Source organism: Puma concolor, chromosome E1, assembly GCF_028749965.1.
Source record: "Puma concolor isolate L17-30 chromosome E1, mPumCon1.1.hap2, whole genome shotgun sequence".
NCBI lineage: Eukaryota > Metazoa > Chordata > Mammalia > Carnivora > Felidae > Puma > Puma concolor.
The window spans coordinates 41,123,825-41,140,325 of NC_141680.1; the positions used below are offsets into that span (position 1 = coordinate 41,123,825).

Sequence of the window (16,501 nt, forward strand, 5' to 3'; positions counted from 1 at the left end):
AATAATTAAAAAAAATGTTTATTTAGTTTTGAGAGAGCGAAAGAGAGAGACAGAGCGTGAGCTGGAGAGGGTCAGAGAGAGATGGAGACACAGAATCCGAAGCAGATTCCAGGGTCTGAGCTGTCAGCACAGAGCCTGACGCGGGGCTTGAACCCATGAGCCACAAGATCATGACCTGAGCTGAAGCCAGATACCTGACTGAGCCACCCAGGTGGCTAAAATTTTCATATATTCAAAGCTGTTAGGGGCGCCTGGGTGGCTCAGTCGGTTAAGCGTCCGACTTCAGCTCAGGTCATGATCTCGTGGTTTGTGAGTTTGAGCCCCATGTTGGGCTCTGTGCTGACAGCTCAGAGCCTAGAGCCTGCTTCGGATTCTGTGTCTTCCTCTCTCTGCCCCTTCCCCGCTCATGCTCTGTGTCTCTCTGTCTCTCAAAAAAATAAATCAAATGTAAAAAAAAAATAATAATAAAAAAAGCTGTTAGATGTTCATACATGTGTACCACAGACATGAACGTTTTAAAGATAAGACAATACCACCAGTGGTAACTTGCTAAAGGAAGAAGGTTTATTGAATACAAAGAACTGACATTTTCTGTAGGACAATCAAGTCATCATATTTGTATGTGACATTCTTCCAGATGAGTGGGGAGATACCACTATTGATTGCCCAGACGGTGCTCATATTTCAGTAACAGAAAGAAAACAGGACAGGCATTTTTCTTAGGCTTGCTCATTTTTCCAGACACAATGCTCTCTCTTCTTAGAGAGTATTTGGCAAATTCTCTCTCTTGTGTCTCGAATCAATTGCTTTGAGATTTCTCTTCCAGGGAGTGCAGCCTGGTGGTAAGTATTTTGCTTCGTTGGTCTACCTCCTCAAGAACTTTCTTAACCACTATGGCTTTGGCCAGATCTAAAAATTAAAATTTAAAAGGAGATTTTAGAGAGTTGATAAAAGATGAATAAGATCACGATAGCTAAAATGTGGAGGCAGCCCAAGTGTCCACCAATGGATGAATAAATAGATACATAAAATATGGTATATCCATACAATGGAATGTTATTCAGCCTTCAAAAGGAAGGAAATTCTGACACATGCTACAACATAGATGAATCTTGAAGATACTGTGCTAAGTGAAAGAAGTCAATCACAAAAAGACAAATATTGTATGATTTCCCTTGTATGAGGGACCTAGGGTAGTCAAATGCATAGAGAAGGAAAGTTGCAGGCTGGTTGCCTGGGGCTGGGAGGAGGGGGTAATGGGAAGCTATTGTTCAATAGTTGTAGAACAGGATGAAAAGAGTTCTACAGATGGATGGTGTTGATGGTTGTACCACAATATAAATGTACTTTTTTTTTTTTTTTAATTTTTTTTTTTCAACGTTTATTTATTTTTGGGACAGAGAGAGACAGAGCACGAACGGGGGAGGGGCAGAGAGAGAGGGAGACACAGAATCGGAAACAGGCTCCAGGCTCCGAGCCATCAGCCCAGAGCCCGACGCGGGGCTCGAACTCACGGACCGTGAGATCGTGACCTGGCTGAAGTCGGACGCTTAACCGACTGCGCCACCCAGGCGCCCCAATATAAATGTACTTAATGCCACTGCACTGTACCCTTTAAATCATTAAGATGGTAACGCTTATGTTCTGTGTATTGTACCACAATGAAAAAACTGAAAGAAAAGATGAATAAGAAATTATATCAGTTAAAGGACTAATAGGCTTTCGAATAGCATGGACTATGTAGGAAGCACAAATAGATAAACTTTTGGTGAATTTTGATTTCTTGGTTCGCTAAAAACATGGTGACATATGCCACTGTTTAAAATTAGCACATACCACTAAAGTTAGACACCCAGCACACGCTGATATCTACTACAAATCTTTATCATATCCGTTCTCATTAAGCCCTGGGAATATAAAAACAACCAAGCTGGACATCGCAAGTGAAATACGACAGCATAAAAACACAATTCCATTTTGGGATGCCTGGTGGCTCAATCGGCTGAGCATCTGACTCTTGATTCTGGCTTGGGTTGTGGTCTCACGGTTGGTGAGTTTGAGCCCTGCATGGGGCTCTGTGCTGGCAGTGCAAAGCCTGCTTGAGATTCTTGGTTTCCCTGTCTCTCTGTCCCTCCCCTCCCAATAAATAAACAAACTTAAAAAAAAAAAAAAAACACAGAATTTCATTTTAATTACCTCTGACTTGATTTCCCATGTTTCCAGATCCATAATCTTTAGACTTGTAACCTCCAGACTTGCAAGCCCTGTGAACACATATCGTTGGAAACATCACCAAAGAGTGATTCAGAGGGAACCCCTTTAATTCTAGATTCACTCTCGCATTTTCTTTAGCTATTTGGTGAGAACAGTTGCCGTGGGTTACACAGTTGGAACGACTCTGCCTTAGTATCTAGAGGTGATATTTTTGTCATACCTTTAATACAGGCTTGTCATCTTTTGGTTTTGTCACATGTTGCTAATTTGTATGTTGGCAGGCCCGTGTTCTGTTTAATCTTTAGCATTTGTGACAATAAATACAGTCATGTCAATTTACATTCACTTTCCAGGGATCTAAGTTTCAAGTGGACTTCAGTACAGGACATCGTCCCTATAAATTTGTTTTACCCACCCGTCATCTCCACCGATGAGGAGGCAGTAGGTCTCAATTTCCTTTTCCAGGTGGACCTTGATGTCGAGCAGCTGCTCATACTCCAGTTTCTGGCCCTCTGTTTCGGTTCGGACCTGGTGCAGCTGTTCCTCCAGGGCCCCGATCTGAGCCTGGATCTGGGCGAGCTGCGTGCAGTAGTTTCCTTCGGTCTCGGTCAGGGAGCACTCCAGGGAGTGTTTCTATCAGGGAACAAGAAAGAACCTGAGGCAGATACAGATAGGCAGAAATTTGCTCTGATAGATGATTTTCTTCTCTTGTGAACTTTGTCTACAATTGTGTTCAATTTCACACTGACACATGGTTAAGACTGTGAAATTCTTAAAAAGGAGCACATGTCTGGTTGAATAAACTGGAGACATGAATGTGGTTGTTTTGGCTGTTCTATGTAAAATCCTATTCTTTTCTTATGTTCTAAGTTAGTTACATAAATGTGTATGTGGATATGTTTCCACAAGGGTTAGGGGTCTTGAAACCAATAAATGCATATCTTAAAAACAAAATTTTTTTAACATTTATTTATTTTTGAAAGAGAGAGAGCATGAGCAGGGGAGCAGGGGCAGGGAGAGAGGGAGACACAGAATCTGAAACAGGCTCCAGGCTCTGAGCTGTCAGCACAAGAAACACGCCTGGAATCCAGGAGCAACAAGCAAGGAGATCATGACCTGAGCCTAAGTCAGAACTTAACTCAGCTTAAGGAACTGATCCACTCAGGCGCCCCCAACTGGCGCATATTTACAAGGATACCCCAGGAGACGGTGGGAATTCGTCCTTTGCCTACCGTGGCTAGGAGAGACTGAAGTTCAATTTCCAGTGTTTGGAGATTGCGTTTCATTTCAGTCAGTTCATTCCGGGCTGAGGTGGTGGCCCCGACGTCCTCGGAGATCTGCTGTTGCAGCGAAGCGCTCTGAAAAGGTATAAACCAGGGAGCAAATCTTAGTTTTGTGACTGTCACTAAGATGCGGAGGGATTGTTCTCTGGACAAGACTCACCTTCTCGTTGAACCAGGCCTCCGCGTCCCTGCGGTTCTGCTCGGCCAGGTCTTCGTACTCGGCCCGCATGTTGTTCAGCAGGACCGTGAGGTCCACGCCGGGCGCCGCGTTCATCTCCACGTTCACGTTCCCGCCCGCCGCGCACTGCAGGGCCTGCATTTCCTGGAGGCCAAAAAGTGTGCTGCTCAGGTATGCAGGGATCTCACAGTCCAGAGGCATAGCTTTGGAAGGATGCTTAGAGTACATTTGGCTGTACATCCCCACCCCCCGCCCCCCGCCCCCAGCTAAGCAACGACCCTTCTCTACTTTTTATATTCCCGTCGCACGAAGCAGCCTGTTTCCTTATGGGAGAATTTTTTAAATTGTTCCAGAGCTCTTCCATATGGTGAACCAAAGTCCTGCTTTTATAACTCCGTTGGTTTTAGTTCTGTTGTACAGAAAGTCTTAATTCCTTAAGATCTTTAAAATGAATTATCTGTCATCTCTTATTCTATCCATTTACAACTGAAATGTCTCCACATTGGTAGACTGGTCTTCCTTCCACTTAGAGAGCAGCTTCCATGTGTTCTTGACTCAGCTACATCCTGAACACAGCATGGACAGGGTTGAGGGGCTGAGTCTGAATAATTCTGAACAATTGAAATAATTATAAGTATTTATGTTTATTTATATTTATTTATATTTATAAATGTTTGTCTATTTATAATTAATAGGGGTGCCTGGGTGGCTCAGTCGGTTAAGCATCTGACTTTGGCTCAGGTCATGATCTCAGGTCTGTGAGTTCGGGCCCCTCATCGGGCTCTGTGCTAACAGCTTGGAGCCTAGAGCCTGCTTCGGATTCTGTGTCTCCCCCTCTCTCTCTGCCCTTCCTATACCTGTGCATGCTCTCTCTCTCTCTCTCTTAAAAATAAATAAACATTAAAAAAAAAAAGATGCATGTGGGTTTGTCTGTGAGTGAAGCATTAAAAAAGTCAATTGTATTTAATTTATCAAAAATGTATTCAGTAACAACCATGGGCTATGCCCACAGTTGAACCCATATATCCACATAAATGTTGTTTTTTAACTAGTTATTTTTATAAGACAGCCTCATGACTAATCAAGTAGCATTTTTAGTTTGATCTCCTGTGTTAAGTAGTAGGCTCGACTGTAGAAGCCTTTTGGCTGTTTAAAAATATCAAATTCATTTTCAAAGAATAAAGATTTTTTTTTCCCCAGAAAACAGTGGTTCTGAAAGCAATCCCAAAGCTGTGTCTTAGGAACAGTGGCTGTATGATCTGATTTCGAAGTAGCTTCCTAGTATACTTTGAGGTATACTCTTCATTTGGAAGAAAAATTTTTGATATAACAATTTATTTTCAGTCTCACTATTTTTATAGATACACCTATTAAGAATATACATCAAGGGGTGCCTGGGTGGCTCAGTCAGTTAAGCAGCCGACTTCAGCTCAGGTCATGATCTCACAGTTAGTGAGTTTGAGCCCCGTGTCGGGCTCTGTGCTGACAGCTCAGAACCTGGAGCCTGCTTTAGATTCTGTGTCTTCCTCTTTCTCTGCTCCTTCCCCGCTTACACTCTCTCTATCTGTCTAAAAAATAAATAAACACTAAAAAAAAAATTTTTTTTTAAAGAATATACATCAATATTAAATGTATATATTTACTGCGTGTATAAAGTAAATGCTTATGTGTTTTGAATCTTTCACTATTGTGTAGAAATTTAGATCTAGTTTTCTTAGGATATGCTTATAGTATGTTTATGTAATTAGATGTAATCTCTTAACTGTATCATTTTAACTTAGCTATAATTACCTAGCCAAACACTACTCTTGTAACCCTGATTGATCTGGAAAACAGGATTCTTCCCCCCTCCCCACCCCTCCATGGGAAACTTGATGAGAGAGCAAGCAAGGGTGAATCTAGACAAATATCAGGCCATTCCTCAAGACAACTCAGGCCTCATGCTTGTCTGACAATGGGTCTTTAGTGCCAATTTCTTATTTAAGAAGTCAAGCGCATTATTTTCTGTCAGATGGAAGGTATCTGCAGAGGGGCAGCAAAATGTGTGCAGACAGCTCTTACCTCTTTATGGTTCTTTTTCAGGTAAGTCATCTCCTCACTGAGAGTTTCATACTGAATCTCCAGATCTGTTCTGCACAAGGTGATTTCATCCAGAACTCTGCGTAGCCCATTGACATCACTCTCTACACTCTGATGAAGAGCCAGCTCATTTTCATACCTTAGAGAATATTAATGATTTTCCAGGATGTCATATGGTGGGAGAAATAGTCACCAATCAGTGATCAAACACTAGAAGTCTGGACTTTTGAAGTGGGAGGTTTGGCCACAGAGACATTTTCAAAGTATATTGTATATATAAGAGCTATTATTTTCTTTAATTTGAGGCATTTCTTCGGCAGAAAAGAAACTAGGGGATGGGATGCTGCTTTTATAGCAGTTCATACTTTATATTTCATAGCCAAGTATAAAGAAGTAATAACATTCTGTTTATTTTTTTTTATTCTGCTTCAATCCAAGTGTTTTACCAGTATTAGAATAAGAGTTGGTAATATTTAATGGAGGGATCAAAAACTAAATTAAATTTAATGCTTTGCATCAATCACCATGTATCCTTTTCACTCTCTGAGCCTACTTACTTGAGTCTGAAATCATCCGCTGTCAGCCTGGCATTATCAATCTGCAGAACAGCATTAGCATTGCTGGTGGTGGAAGCAATGATCTGGAAAAGGGGGGTTTGACTTTTAAAAGGCAATTTATTACAGCCAATAAGATACAAGTATTTTTTTTTTTAGAGTAGGGAATGGAAATAATAAAAATTAATATAGTTACTAGTCAGTGACATTTTTATCATGAGTTTCACCAACTGAATCTACTCAATGCTTATTTCCAATGTTAAATTGAAATTTCCTTTAAGAAATTACACATAGGGACGATAAGTGTTTTCAGTATTCAGTGAAGAAAGGAAAAGAACGTTTAGAAATAAACATGATTGTGAAGTGTAATTTCTTACCTGATTTTTAAGATCGTCGACTATTGGGAAGTATCTGCTATAGTCGTGATCAAGACCACGGCAGGAACCAGGCCCAAATTTCTCATACCAGCCCTTGATCTTCTGCTCCAGGTCGGCGTTGGCCTCCTCCAGGGCACGCACATTCTCCAGGTAGGAGGCCAGCCGGTCGTTGAGGTTCTGCATGGTCACCTTCTCGTTGCCTGACAGGAGGCCGCCCTCATTCAGCGTAAAGCCAGCACAGAGATTGCTTCCCGCTGCGTTGCCTCCTGATGAACTGCCCCCAAAGGCACAGGAGAAACTGCTTCCAATTCCGGGCATGCTGCAAGCATTTCCAACTCCAAAGCCGGCTCCCCCGCCAGAGAGCCTGAGGGACCCTGCGGTAGGACGGGAGCAGGCCCTCCTGGACCCGCTGGAAAGTCGCAGAGACATGGTGTCAGGACAAGCGCGTTGCACAGCTGTCTCGGAGGAAGTCAGAATGGAGTGCCTCGTCTCCTCAACTCTTCTGTTTGCCTTTTTATAGACAATTCCCAAGTGTGCTCTGGACGAAATTCTGCCTACATAGAGTAAAACATGGCTTGCCAGCCTCAGCAAGTTAGCATAATTGGATGATTTTTCCTAATTAGTAACTAACTTAGCTGGGCTCCTTTCTGTAGGAGGGCAGTTGCCCTCAGGTTGGTGGTTATCTGAGAAATTGGTCTGGGTGGAGTAATGTCAGTTTCCTTATTACATCTTTAAATGGTGAGTGAGTCACTCTTCACTTCCATCCTTAGAAGATAAAACTCGTCCGTCCATCACACAGTAAAAATCTGGTGTCATGGTTTTGGGCTATTATGCTAATAGATATGGATGCTTCTGAGACCTTTCCTACTTTTATTTTCACAGTTCTTTCCACGTAAGTAGAGCACAGACTCGTGTTATTCCCCTCAAATGGTCCTTCCATTCTTAGTTTTCCCTCCCTCTTGGCACTGTTTCTAATGGGAACCTCCATTTTGGCTGATGTGCGTCATCTCCTGTTGACACTTATGTTTGGGGATAGTTGTCTTCTCTTATCCATTTTGGCAATTAGGAACACACCCCTAATTGCTGTTATGTGTTGCGGGAGTTTGGAAGGACATTAACGTATTTCCTGACCCTGCAAAAATCTAAAGCAAACCTAGAAGGAAATGTTTCGTCTGTTTTTATTTCACTGTGGTTTAGCTTAGGTGAAAGTCATCAGTAGACTAATTATTCACTGGGTGTGGATTCCCATATATTTATTGAAAACCCTGAATATTTTGGAAAATTTTGAAACATCTGGAAATTGACTTGTGGGCACAATTTCTATGAATATTTATTATGTGAGGCTGTTACAGATTCATTCATTCATTTATTTAATAAATATGTAGTAAACATCTGTTATGTGCCAGTCACTGTTTTGGGCACTTTGGATAAGTAGAATCATACATTATTTGTCTTTTGGTGATGGGCTTATTTCCTTTAGCATAATGTCCTCAAGTTTCAACCATATTGTAGCATGTGTCAGAATTTCTTTTCTTTTTAAGGCTGAATAATATTCCATTGCATGTATATACTATATTTTGTTTATCCATTCATCAGTAGATGGACATTAGAGTTGCGTTTACCTTTTGGCTATTGTGATTAAAGCTATGATAAACATGGGTATACAAATATCTGTCCAGGTCCCTGCTTTTATTTCCCATGGGAATTCTACTTCTCGAAAGTAGAATTACTAGATCTTATGGTAATTCTATTTTTAATTTTTTGAGGAAATGCCATACTGCTTTCCATAGTAGCCGCATTATTTCACATTCCCATCCATAGTGCACAAGGGTTCCAATTTCTGCACATCATCGCCAACATTTGTTATTTTCTTTTTTTTCTTTTCTTTATTGGGGCCATCCTAATGCACATCAGGTGGTGTCTTCTTGTGGTTTTGATTTGCATTTCCTTAATGATTAGTGATGTTGAGCATCTTTTCATGTGTTTGTTGGCCATTTGAATATCTTCTCTGGAGAAATGTCTATTCAAGGTCTTTGCCCATTTTTAGAGTCATACTGTTTTTTTGTTGTTGAGTTGTAGGAGTGTGCTATATATTCTGGATATTAATCCATTATCATTTCATTGTTAAACAGGTTGAATTTATCACTCTTTATTTTTGGATTGTGATTCTATTATCTTATTTAAGAAATGATTAATTCTCCAAGCTCATACAAATATTTTCTTATTTTGTTTTCTAAACATTGAATCATTTTGCCTTTCACATTTAAGGCTTTGGTAGTTTGGAATAATTTTTTAGTATTCTTTTTTTTTTGAATCTTTGATACAGAATCAAATTTCATTTTTAAAAATGTGGATCATGGGGACACCTGGGTGGCTCAATCGGTAGGGCATTGGATTTGAGTTCAGGTCATGATCTCCCCATGAGTTTGAGACCCACGTCGGGCTCTCTGCTATCTGCTTTGGAACCTCTGTACCCCCCCCCCCCCCGCCCCTCTGCCACTTGTTCTCTCCCTCTCTCTCTTTCTCTCAAAAATAAGTAAATATTTAAAAAATGTGGATAATGATACTTTGAGCATATTTACTGAATGGTGCCATCCTTTCCCTGTAGTGCCATATTGTCAATAAAGAAAGTGTTCACTGCCTCCTCTGTCCTTAAGAAAATCTTCATATAGGTGAGGGTTCATTTGGTACCAGTTTTCTGTCTGTGCCAGAACCATATCATTTTTGTCACAATTGCTCCATAATATAACATGATATTTGGTAAGGCAAGAACTCCACCAACTCCTTGCCATCAAGTCAATTTTTATTTCTCCATTCCTCTTTTTTTTTCATTCTTTTTAAAAATATAATTTATTGTTGGGGCGCCTGGGTGGCTCAGTCGGTTGAGCTTCCGACTTCGGCTCAGGTCATGATCTCACGGTCTGAGTTCGAGCCCCACATCGGGCTCTGTGCTGACGGCTCAGAGCCTGGAGCCTGCTTCAGATTCTGTGTCTCCCCCTCTCTCTGGCCCTCCCCTGTTCATGCTCTGTCTCTCTCTGTCTCAAAAATAAATAAACATTAAAACATAAATTTAAGATATAATTTATTGTCAAATTGGTTTCCATATAACACCCAGTGCTCATCCCAATTCCTCTTATATAAATTTTAAAATCAGCTTTTTAAATACAATAAGATCTTAAAATGTGCCTTAAATCTTTAAAACTATTTGAGAAAATTTGACATCCCTATGATATCGTGTATATCCAGAAAATTGAATATCCTTTCCATTCACTGAGGTCTTCCTCAATGTCCATTAGTAAAAAGTTATTTTTCCATATGTGCTTTCATATCATTTTTTAGAACAACTTCCAGATATTTATCTAATATTGTTGTTGAGGATATCTTTTATTTTTATTTTTAAAATGTTTATTTATTTTGAGAGACAGCATGGGAAGGGCAGGGAGGAGAGGGAGAGAAAGAATCCCAAGCAGACTCTGCACTGTCAGCACAGAGCCCAGTGTGGGACTTGAACTCATGAACCTTGAGATCATGACCTGAGCTGAAATTAAGAGCTGAACATTCAACTAACTGAGCCCCAAAGACATCTTTTAGAAATCACATTTTCTAGATAACTTTTACTATGTAAAGAAATGCAATTGATATTTGCCTAGTGATTTTGATCAACTTTGTACATTCTATTCTTTTCACCCCAGTTTTTATTTATTTTTTCCAGCTTTATTGAGATATAATTGACAAAGAAAATTGTAATATATTTAAACTGTACAATGTCATGATTTGATACATGGATACACCGTGAAATGATTCTCACAGTCAAGTTAATTACCATATCCACTGCTTCACAAGTTACCTTTGTGTGTGTGAGAGGGAAAACTCCTAAGATGTACTCTCAGCAAATTTCAAGTATGCAATACAATATAATTAACTGTAGTCACCATGCTACATGTTAAGTCCTCAGAACTTATTCATCTTCTAACTGGAAGTTTGGACCCTTTTACCAACCTATCCCATATTCCCCCCTCTCAAGGCCCCGGCAACCACCATTTTGTTCTGCATGAAAACGTTCTTGATGTAAACAAATGTAGCAGTGTGTAATGATATCGAGTAAAATATCAAAGTCCCTCCTCGTTTTTGTCCTCCCTACTCTCCCAGTGTACCCTTCCAGCTGTTTGCACCCTCCAACTGGTTTTCTATTCATTTGCACACATGCATAGTATGTAAATACACAAGTGCCATACGTGAATCATCTGTGTTATATACCCTGTTCTCTAACTTGCTTTGTTCACTGTACATAATATGCCTTAGAGCATGAGTAGGTGCCTAATGTGGTAGAAACTAATGTGTAGAAACGGTAGAAATGTGGTAGAAAATTTGACCCCCAAATTTTTAACTGGGCAATGTCTGCCCACAATAAAGACTGCTTTTTCAGGCATTCTCTGCAGCTAATTGTGACAACGTGATTAAGCTAGCCAATGTGATACAAGCAGGAGTATACGTGGCACGTTCTGGAAACTTTAAGAAGAAACTGAGGGGCGCCTGGGTAGCTCAGTCGGTTAAGCGTTCAACTTCTGCTCAGGTCATGATCTCATGGTCCGTGGGTTTGACACCCACATCGGGCTCTGTGCTGACACCTCAGAGTCTGGATCCTATTTCGGATTCTGTGTCTCCCTCTATCTCTGCCCCTCCCCCGTTTGCACTCTGTCTGCCTGTCTGTCTGTCTCTCTCTCAAAAATAAATAAACATTAAAAAAATTAAGAGGAAGCTGACACAAGTCTTTGTCCCATCTTCTCGTTTTCCTTCATCCTGCTGGCATGGGTGTGATGGCTGGATCTGATGGTTGGTGCTTCCCCTTGGACCATGAGCCAAGGCGACATTCTGGCTCTGGTAGAGTGGAAAGCTGAAAACAACCTGGGTTTCTGTTGGTGTTCTGGTGCAAAGCTGTCATCATAGCCCTGAATGCTCTACTTCTGCAGTTTTATGCGTGAAAGAAAGAAACTTCTAATTGTATAAAGTCCTATTATTCTCTTACTGTTACTCAGAGCCAAACCTAATTTTAAGTAATTTGTTCAACCACTCTCTTACTAAGGGACCTTCAGATTGTTTCCAGCTTATTGCTATTATTGATAATGCTGAACATGTTCACATTTTTCTTTAGGATGGATTCCTTAAGATTTTTTTTTTTTTTTTGCCAGTTCTTCTTAATCAGATTTATTGAGGTTTCATATATCCATAAAACAATTAGCCTTTTTTAGCCTACAGTTCTATAGATTTTGCCAAAAACATGGTCATGTAGCCACTACCATAACCAAGATATAGAACAGTCCCCTGACCCCCCCACCCCCAATTCCTCTCTATCCCTTTGTACTCCGTCTCTGCCCACAGCCCCAGCTCCAGGCAAACACTGATCGCTTTTCTAGGTCTGTAGTTTTGCCCCACAATGTGATATACATGGAATTAGACAGTGAATTCTTTGAGTCTGACTTTTTCAGTTGGCATAATGCAGTTGACATGCATTCATGCTGTTGAGCGTATTTATTAAACATTTGTTAATTTTTATTGGACTGTTTTCCACTTTTTTTGATGTATTGCAGTTTGTTTATCCACTCACTAGTTGTTTCCAGTTTTTGATAAATATGAATAAAGCCACTACAAATATTCACATACAGGTTTTTATGTGAATGTAAGTTTGATTTTATTTAATATGAAGGAGTGGGATTGCTGGGCCATATATATAGATGGATGTTTAATATTATAAGAAACTGATGGAGCGCCTGGCTAGCTCAATCCGTTAAGCTTCTGACTCTTGATTTCGGCTCAGGTCATGATCTCGTGCTTGGGGAGATCGAGCACCATGTCAGTCTCTGCACTGACAGTGCGGAGCCTGCTTGGGATTCTCTCTTTCCCACCTCCCCCCTCACCAAAATAAAAAATAAAACTTAAAAAAGTTGTTGTACCATTTTGCATTTTCATCAACAATGAGTAAGAGTCCTAGTTGCTCCTTCTCCTTTCCATCCCTTGCTATTGCCAGTTTTAAAAATATGTTTTATGTATTGTGATAGATGTGTGGTGGTATCTCATTGTGGCCTAAATTTTCATTTCCTTAATGACTCATAATGTTGAACATCTTTTCATGTGCTCACTTCCCATCCATGTCTCTTCTTAAAAATTTTTTTGTTTTACATTTATTTAGTTTTGAGAGACAGAGATAGAGTGGGAGTGAGGGAGGGGAAGTGGGAAGGAGACAGAGAGTCCGAAGCAGGCTCCAGGCTCTGAGCAAGCAACAGCACAGAGCCCGATGTGGCTGGCACTCGAACCCACGAGCTGTGAGATCATGACCTGAGCCGAAGTCGGACGCTCAACCGACTGAGCCACCCAGGCACCCCCCCATATCTCTTCTTTGGTGAGACATAGTTCAATTCTTTTGCCCATTTATGTATCGGATTATTTTGCATCCTTACTATTGAGTTATGAGGATTCTTTATGTATAAGAATCTGGGTACAAGTACTTTATCAGATAAGTGATTTGCAGGCATTTTCTCATAATCCATGTCTTTAAATTTTTTTAAGTTTTATTTACTTAAGTAATCTCTACATCCGATATGGGGCTCACATTCACGACCCCAAGATCAAGAGTTGCACACTCCTCCGACTGAGCCAGACAGGCACCCCTTGTCTTTCCATTTTCTTAAATAGTACACATTTTTCACATTGATGAAGTCCAAATGAACATATATATATGTATTTTTTTTTCAAATTATGCTTTGGGTGTCATATGTAGTGAATTTATGTCTAAACCAAAGTTATAAAGATTTTTCTCCTATGGTTTCTTCTAAAATTAAAAAAAAAGTTATTTTGAAATAATTATAGGTTTACAGAAAAGTGCAAAAAATGTGCAAAGAAATGTTCAGGGAGGTCGTGGGCAGCCTTCACCCAGGCACCCAGTGCTAACACCTTATATAACTGTAGTACTTTTAAAACCAGGAAATTGACATTCATATAACCCATAGCATTTATTCAGATTCTGCCAGTTGTACACACATTTATTTGTGTGTGTGCATGCATGTGCACGCATGTGCAGCTCTATGAAATTTTATCACATGTGCAGCTTCATGAAATCACCACTGCAATCAAGATACCTAATTGTACCATGTTCACAAGACCCTTGCATGCTAACCCCTTTATAGTCACACCTACCCCCTCCCTCCCAATCTCTAACCCCTGGCAACCATGAATCTGTTCTCCATCTCTATAATTATTTTATGTCACAAATGTGCTATAAACGCAATAATGCAAAATGTGTTCTTACGGATTTGTCTATTGCTTCTTTCTATTCTATTAGTTTTTCTTCATGTGTTTTGAAATTTTCTTGTTTAATATATTCAGGATTGCTTTTTCTGATAGTAATACAACCACTTGTGATTTATTAAAAGTAAATTAAAATTTTTTTTTAAAAATTAAGATATATAATTCATATATACCATTGTATTAAGTTTCAGATATATGACATAATGGTTCCATATATGTATATATTACAAAATGATCACCAGAGAGTAAGTCAAGAACATCCATCACCCCACATATTCACAAATTTGAAAACAATTTTTTGGATTAATGTTTATATGATGTGTCTTTTTCCATCCTTTCACTTTCAGTCTACCCGTATCTGTTATATTTGAAGTGAATCTTTTTTTTTTTTTCAATGTTTATTTATTTTTGGGACAGAGAGAGACAGAGCATGAACGGGGGAGGGGCAGAGAGAGAGGGAGACACAGAATCGGAAGCAGGCTCCAGGCTCTGAGCCATCAGCCCAGAGCCTGACGCGGGGCTCGAACTCACGGACCACGAGATCGTGACCTGGCTGAAGTCGGACACTTAACCGACTGCGCCACCCAGGCGCCCCTGAAGTGAATCTTTTGTAGACAGTATATATGTGAGTTGCTCTGTAGAGAAACTCGTGCACACATCATAGGTACCATGTACAGAATGTTTATAGTAGTATTGTTCATACTAGTCCCCAACTGGAAACAATTCAACAGAAGATAGCACAAGTTGCGCCAAATATTTTAAAAGTTTTGCCAAGCGGGTGGTTGTGTAATGGCGTCTCATGTGGTTTCCGCTTCCATGTCTCTGATTGCTGGCGAGGTTGAACACTTTTCATACATTTACTGGCCATTTAGGATTTCTCCTGGCACACTGAAGATATCATTCTACTCTCTTCTGGATTCCAACTGTTGAGAAGTTGGCATTCATTCTTGCTGCCACTCATTTGAAGGTAATCATTTCCCCCCATTTGCCTGACTTTAAAGATATTCTATTTGCAAGACGAACAATGACGATTTCATCAGAGACGTGACCATAGCTTGTCAGCTAAGAGTGGCGGCCCTGGAATTGTAGCCCTGGGTGCAGATCACACCACTGGGTGAATTTGAACACATGGTTTAAACTCTTTAAATCCCAGTTTCCTTATTGGTAAGATTGTGGCTTTCTTTTTATCTTGTCTTTAGCTTTACTTTGATCTGATCCATGTGCATTTCATTTTATTTCGATGTGTAGGACTTTTAATCTGTGAACTGGTGTCTTTCATCAGTTCTGGAGAAATTTCAGCTCCTACCTCTTCAACTGTTGTCCTACCCCAGTTGTCTCTGTTTTATCCTTCAGGAAGCCAGAAAAGGTTTACTTTCTCTATTCTGACTTTAAACCAATTGCTACAGGTAGATCTAGGGCCTGAAGCTTATCCAATTTTTGGTCTCCGACGGTATTGCTACAGAGGTACTATAGGAATTAAAAGGCAAACCTATATTTGAATGAAGTGTTACTTCCGTTAAGGAAAATTTGCTGTTCCCTCCAGGGTAAAGGAATCCAGTAGTATCCTGATAAGCATGTGGTTAGTTTTCTTTCTTAAAAAATGGTACCATCTCAAGGACTCCATTTTTATGTCTGCTGATGACAGGTCAGTAGCTTGACCAGCCTGAGAGAGAGGGATGTCACGCACATGTACTGAAGTACAGCCTCCATAATGGCCACTTTGACAGTGGGCTTATTGTGCAAGCTCATTGTGAAGAGGGAGCCTGGCTGACCTCCATGAATCAGCTTGTCCACGTAGTTATGGAGCTCTTTCTCTGGGGTGGATGTTCTGTAGAGGGCGTTAAAATGAGTCACAAAGAGCCATATGTCTTGTGCTCACTCCCAGAGGAATGCAATTTTCATAACTTATGGACCTGTCATATGCGAACATTTCTTATAGGAATTGTGCAAAAATAAAATGTATAAAAATTCTAGTGTATAAGGAGCATAAAGCAGTACTGAAAATAACAAATATGTTGCATTACCCATTATATTCCTGACAGGAGGAGATGTTTGTCTTTAGCAGGCATTGGTGAAAATGAATTCTCTACAGTTTTACACATCTGATGAGTTCAAAGATTTTCCATAGACTAGCTTCTGGCTCCATGCACTTCATACCTTGTATCTTCTTCTGTTATTTACATATTTCTGGTGCTATGTGCTATAAGATACGTTCATATTACAACTTGCAGCCCTGTGCCTTTATGAAATGACACTACATGGGCATGGTGGGCAGTGGGAATAGTCCTAGAAGCCTCCCATGGAAATGATGAGAACCTCATTAATATATTCCACGATGTTCAATTCAACTGTCTTTGGCTTAAGTTGACTTTATGTCCATATGCTTACAATAAGTCAGTTCATGTCTGCTAATATGCCTGGCTAATTGCATCCTTTACTTTCCCTCAAATGTTACATTTATATAATAAATTGTATGGTCACCCATCTTAGACATGATAGGTCACCCCCAGACAT

General features: G+C 40.1%; 1 protein-coding gene across 1 annotated transcript; it reads right to left on the bottom strand.

The window, feature by feature from the left end:
- Positions 1-542: 542 nt before the first annotated feature.
- KRT25 (keratin 25) lies at positions 543-7,186 on the bottom strand. The gene is made up of 8 exons (XM_025917583.2): positions 6,686-7,186; positions 6,312-6,394; positions 5,737-5,893; positions 3,658-3,819; positions 3,447-3,572; positions 2,630-2,847; positions 2,197-2,264; positions 543-909 (listed from the first exon to the last, which is right to left on the bottom strand). Exons 1-8 carry the CDS (start codon positions 7,112-7,114, stop codon positions 800-802), a joined length of 1,353 nt encoding a protein of 450 aa, XP_025773368.1. The 5' UTR covers positions 7,115-7,186; the 3' UTR covers positions 543-799.
- Between the last annotated feature and the right edge of the window lie 9,315 nt (positions 7,187-16,501).

What these genes read in the sequence shown, in the direction of transcription:
- KRT25 (XM_025917583.2), bottom strand. Translation starts at nt 7,114, where the DNA reads ATGTCTCTGCGACTTTCCAGCGGGTCCAGGAGGGCCTGCTCCCGTCCT. An exon ending in TCGACGATCTTAAAAATCAG is followed by an intron (nt 6,395 to 6,685) that starts GTAAGAAATTAC and finishes CCCCTTTTCCAG; the next exon opens with ATCATTGCTTCCACCACCAG. An exon ending in TGAAAAAGAACCATAAAGAG is followed by an intron (nt 3,820 to 5,736) that starts GTAAGAGCTGTC and finishes TTTGGCCTCCAG; the next exon opens with GAAATGCAGGCCCTGCAGTG.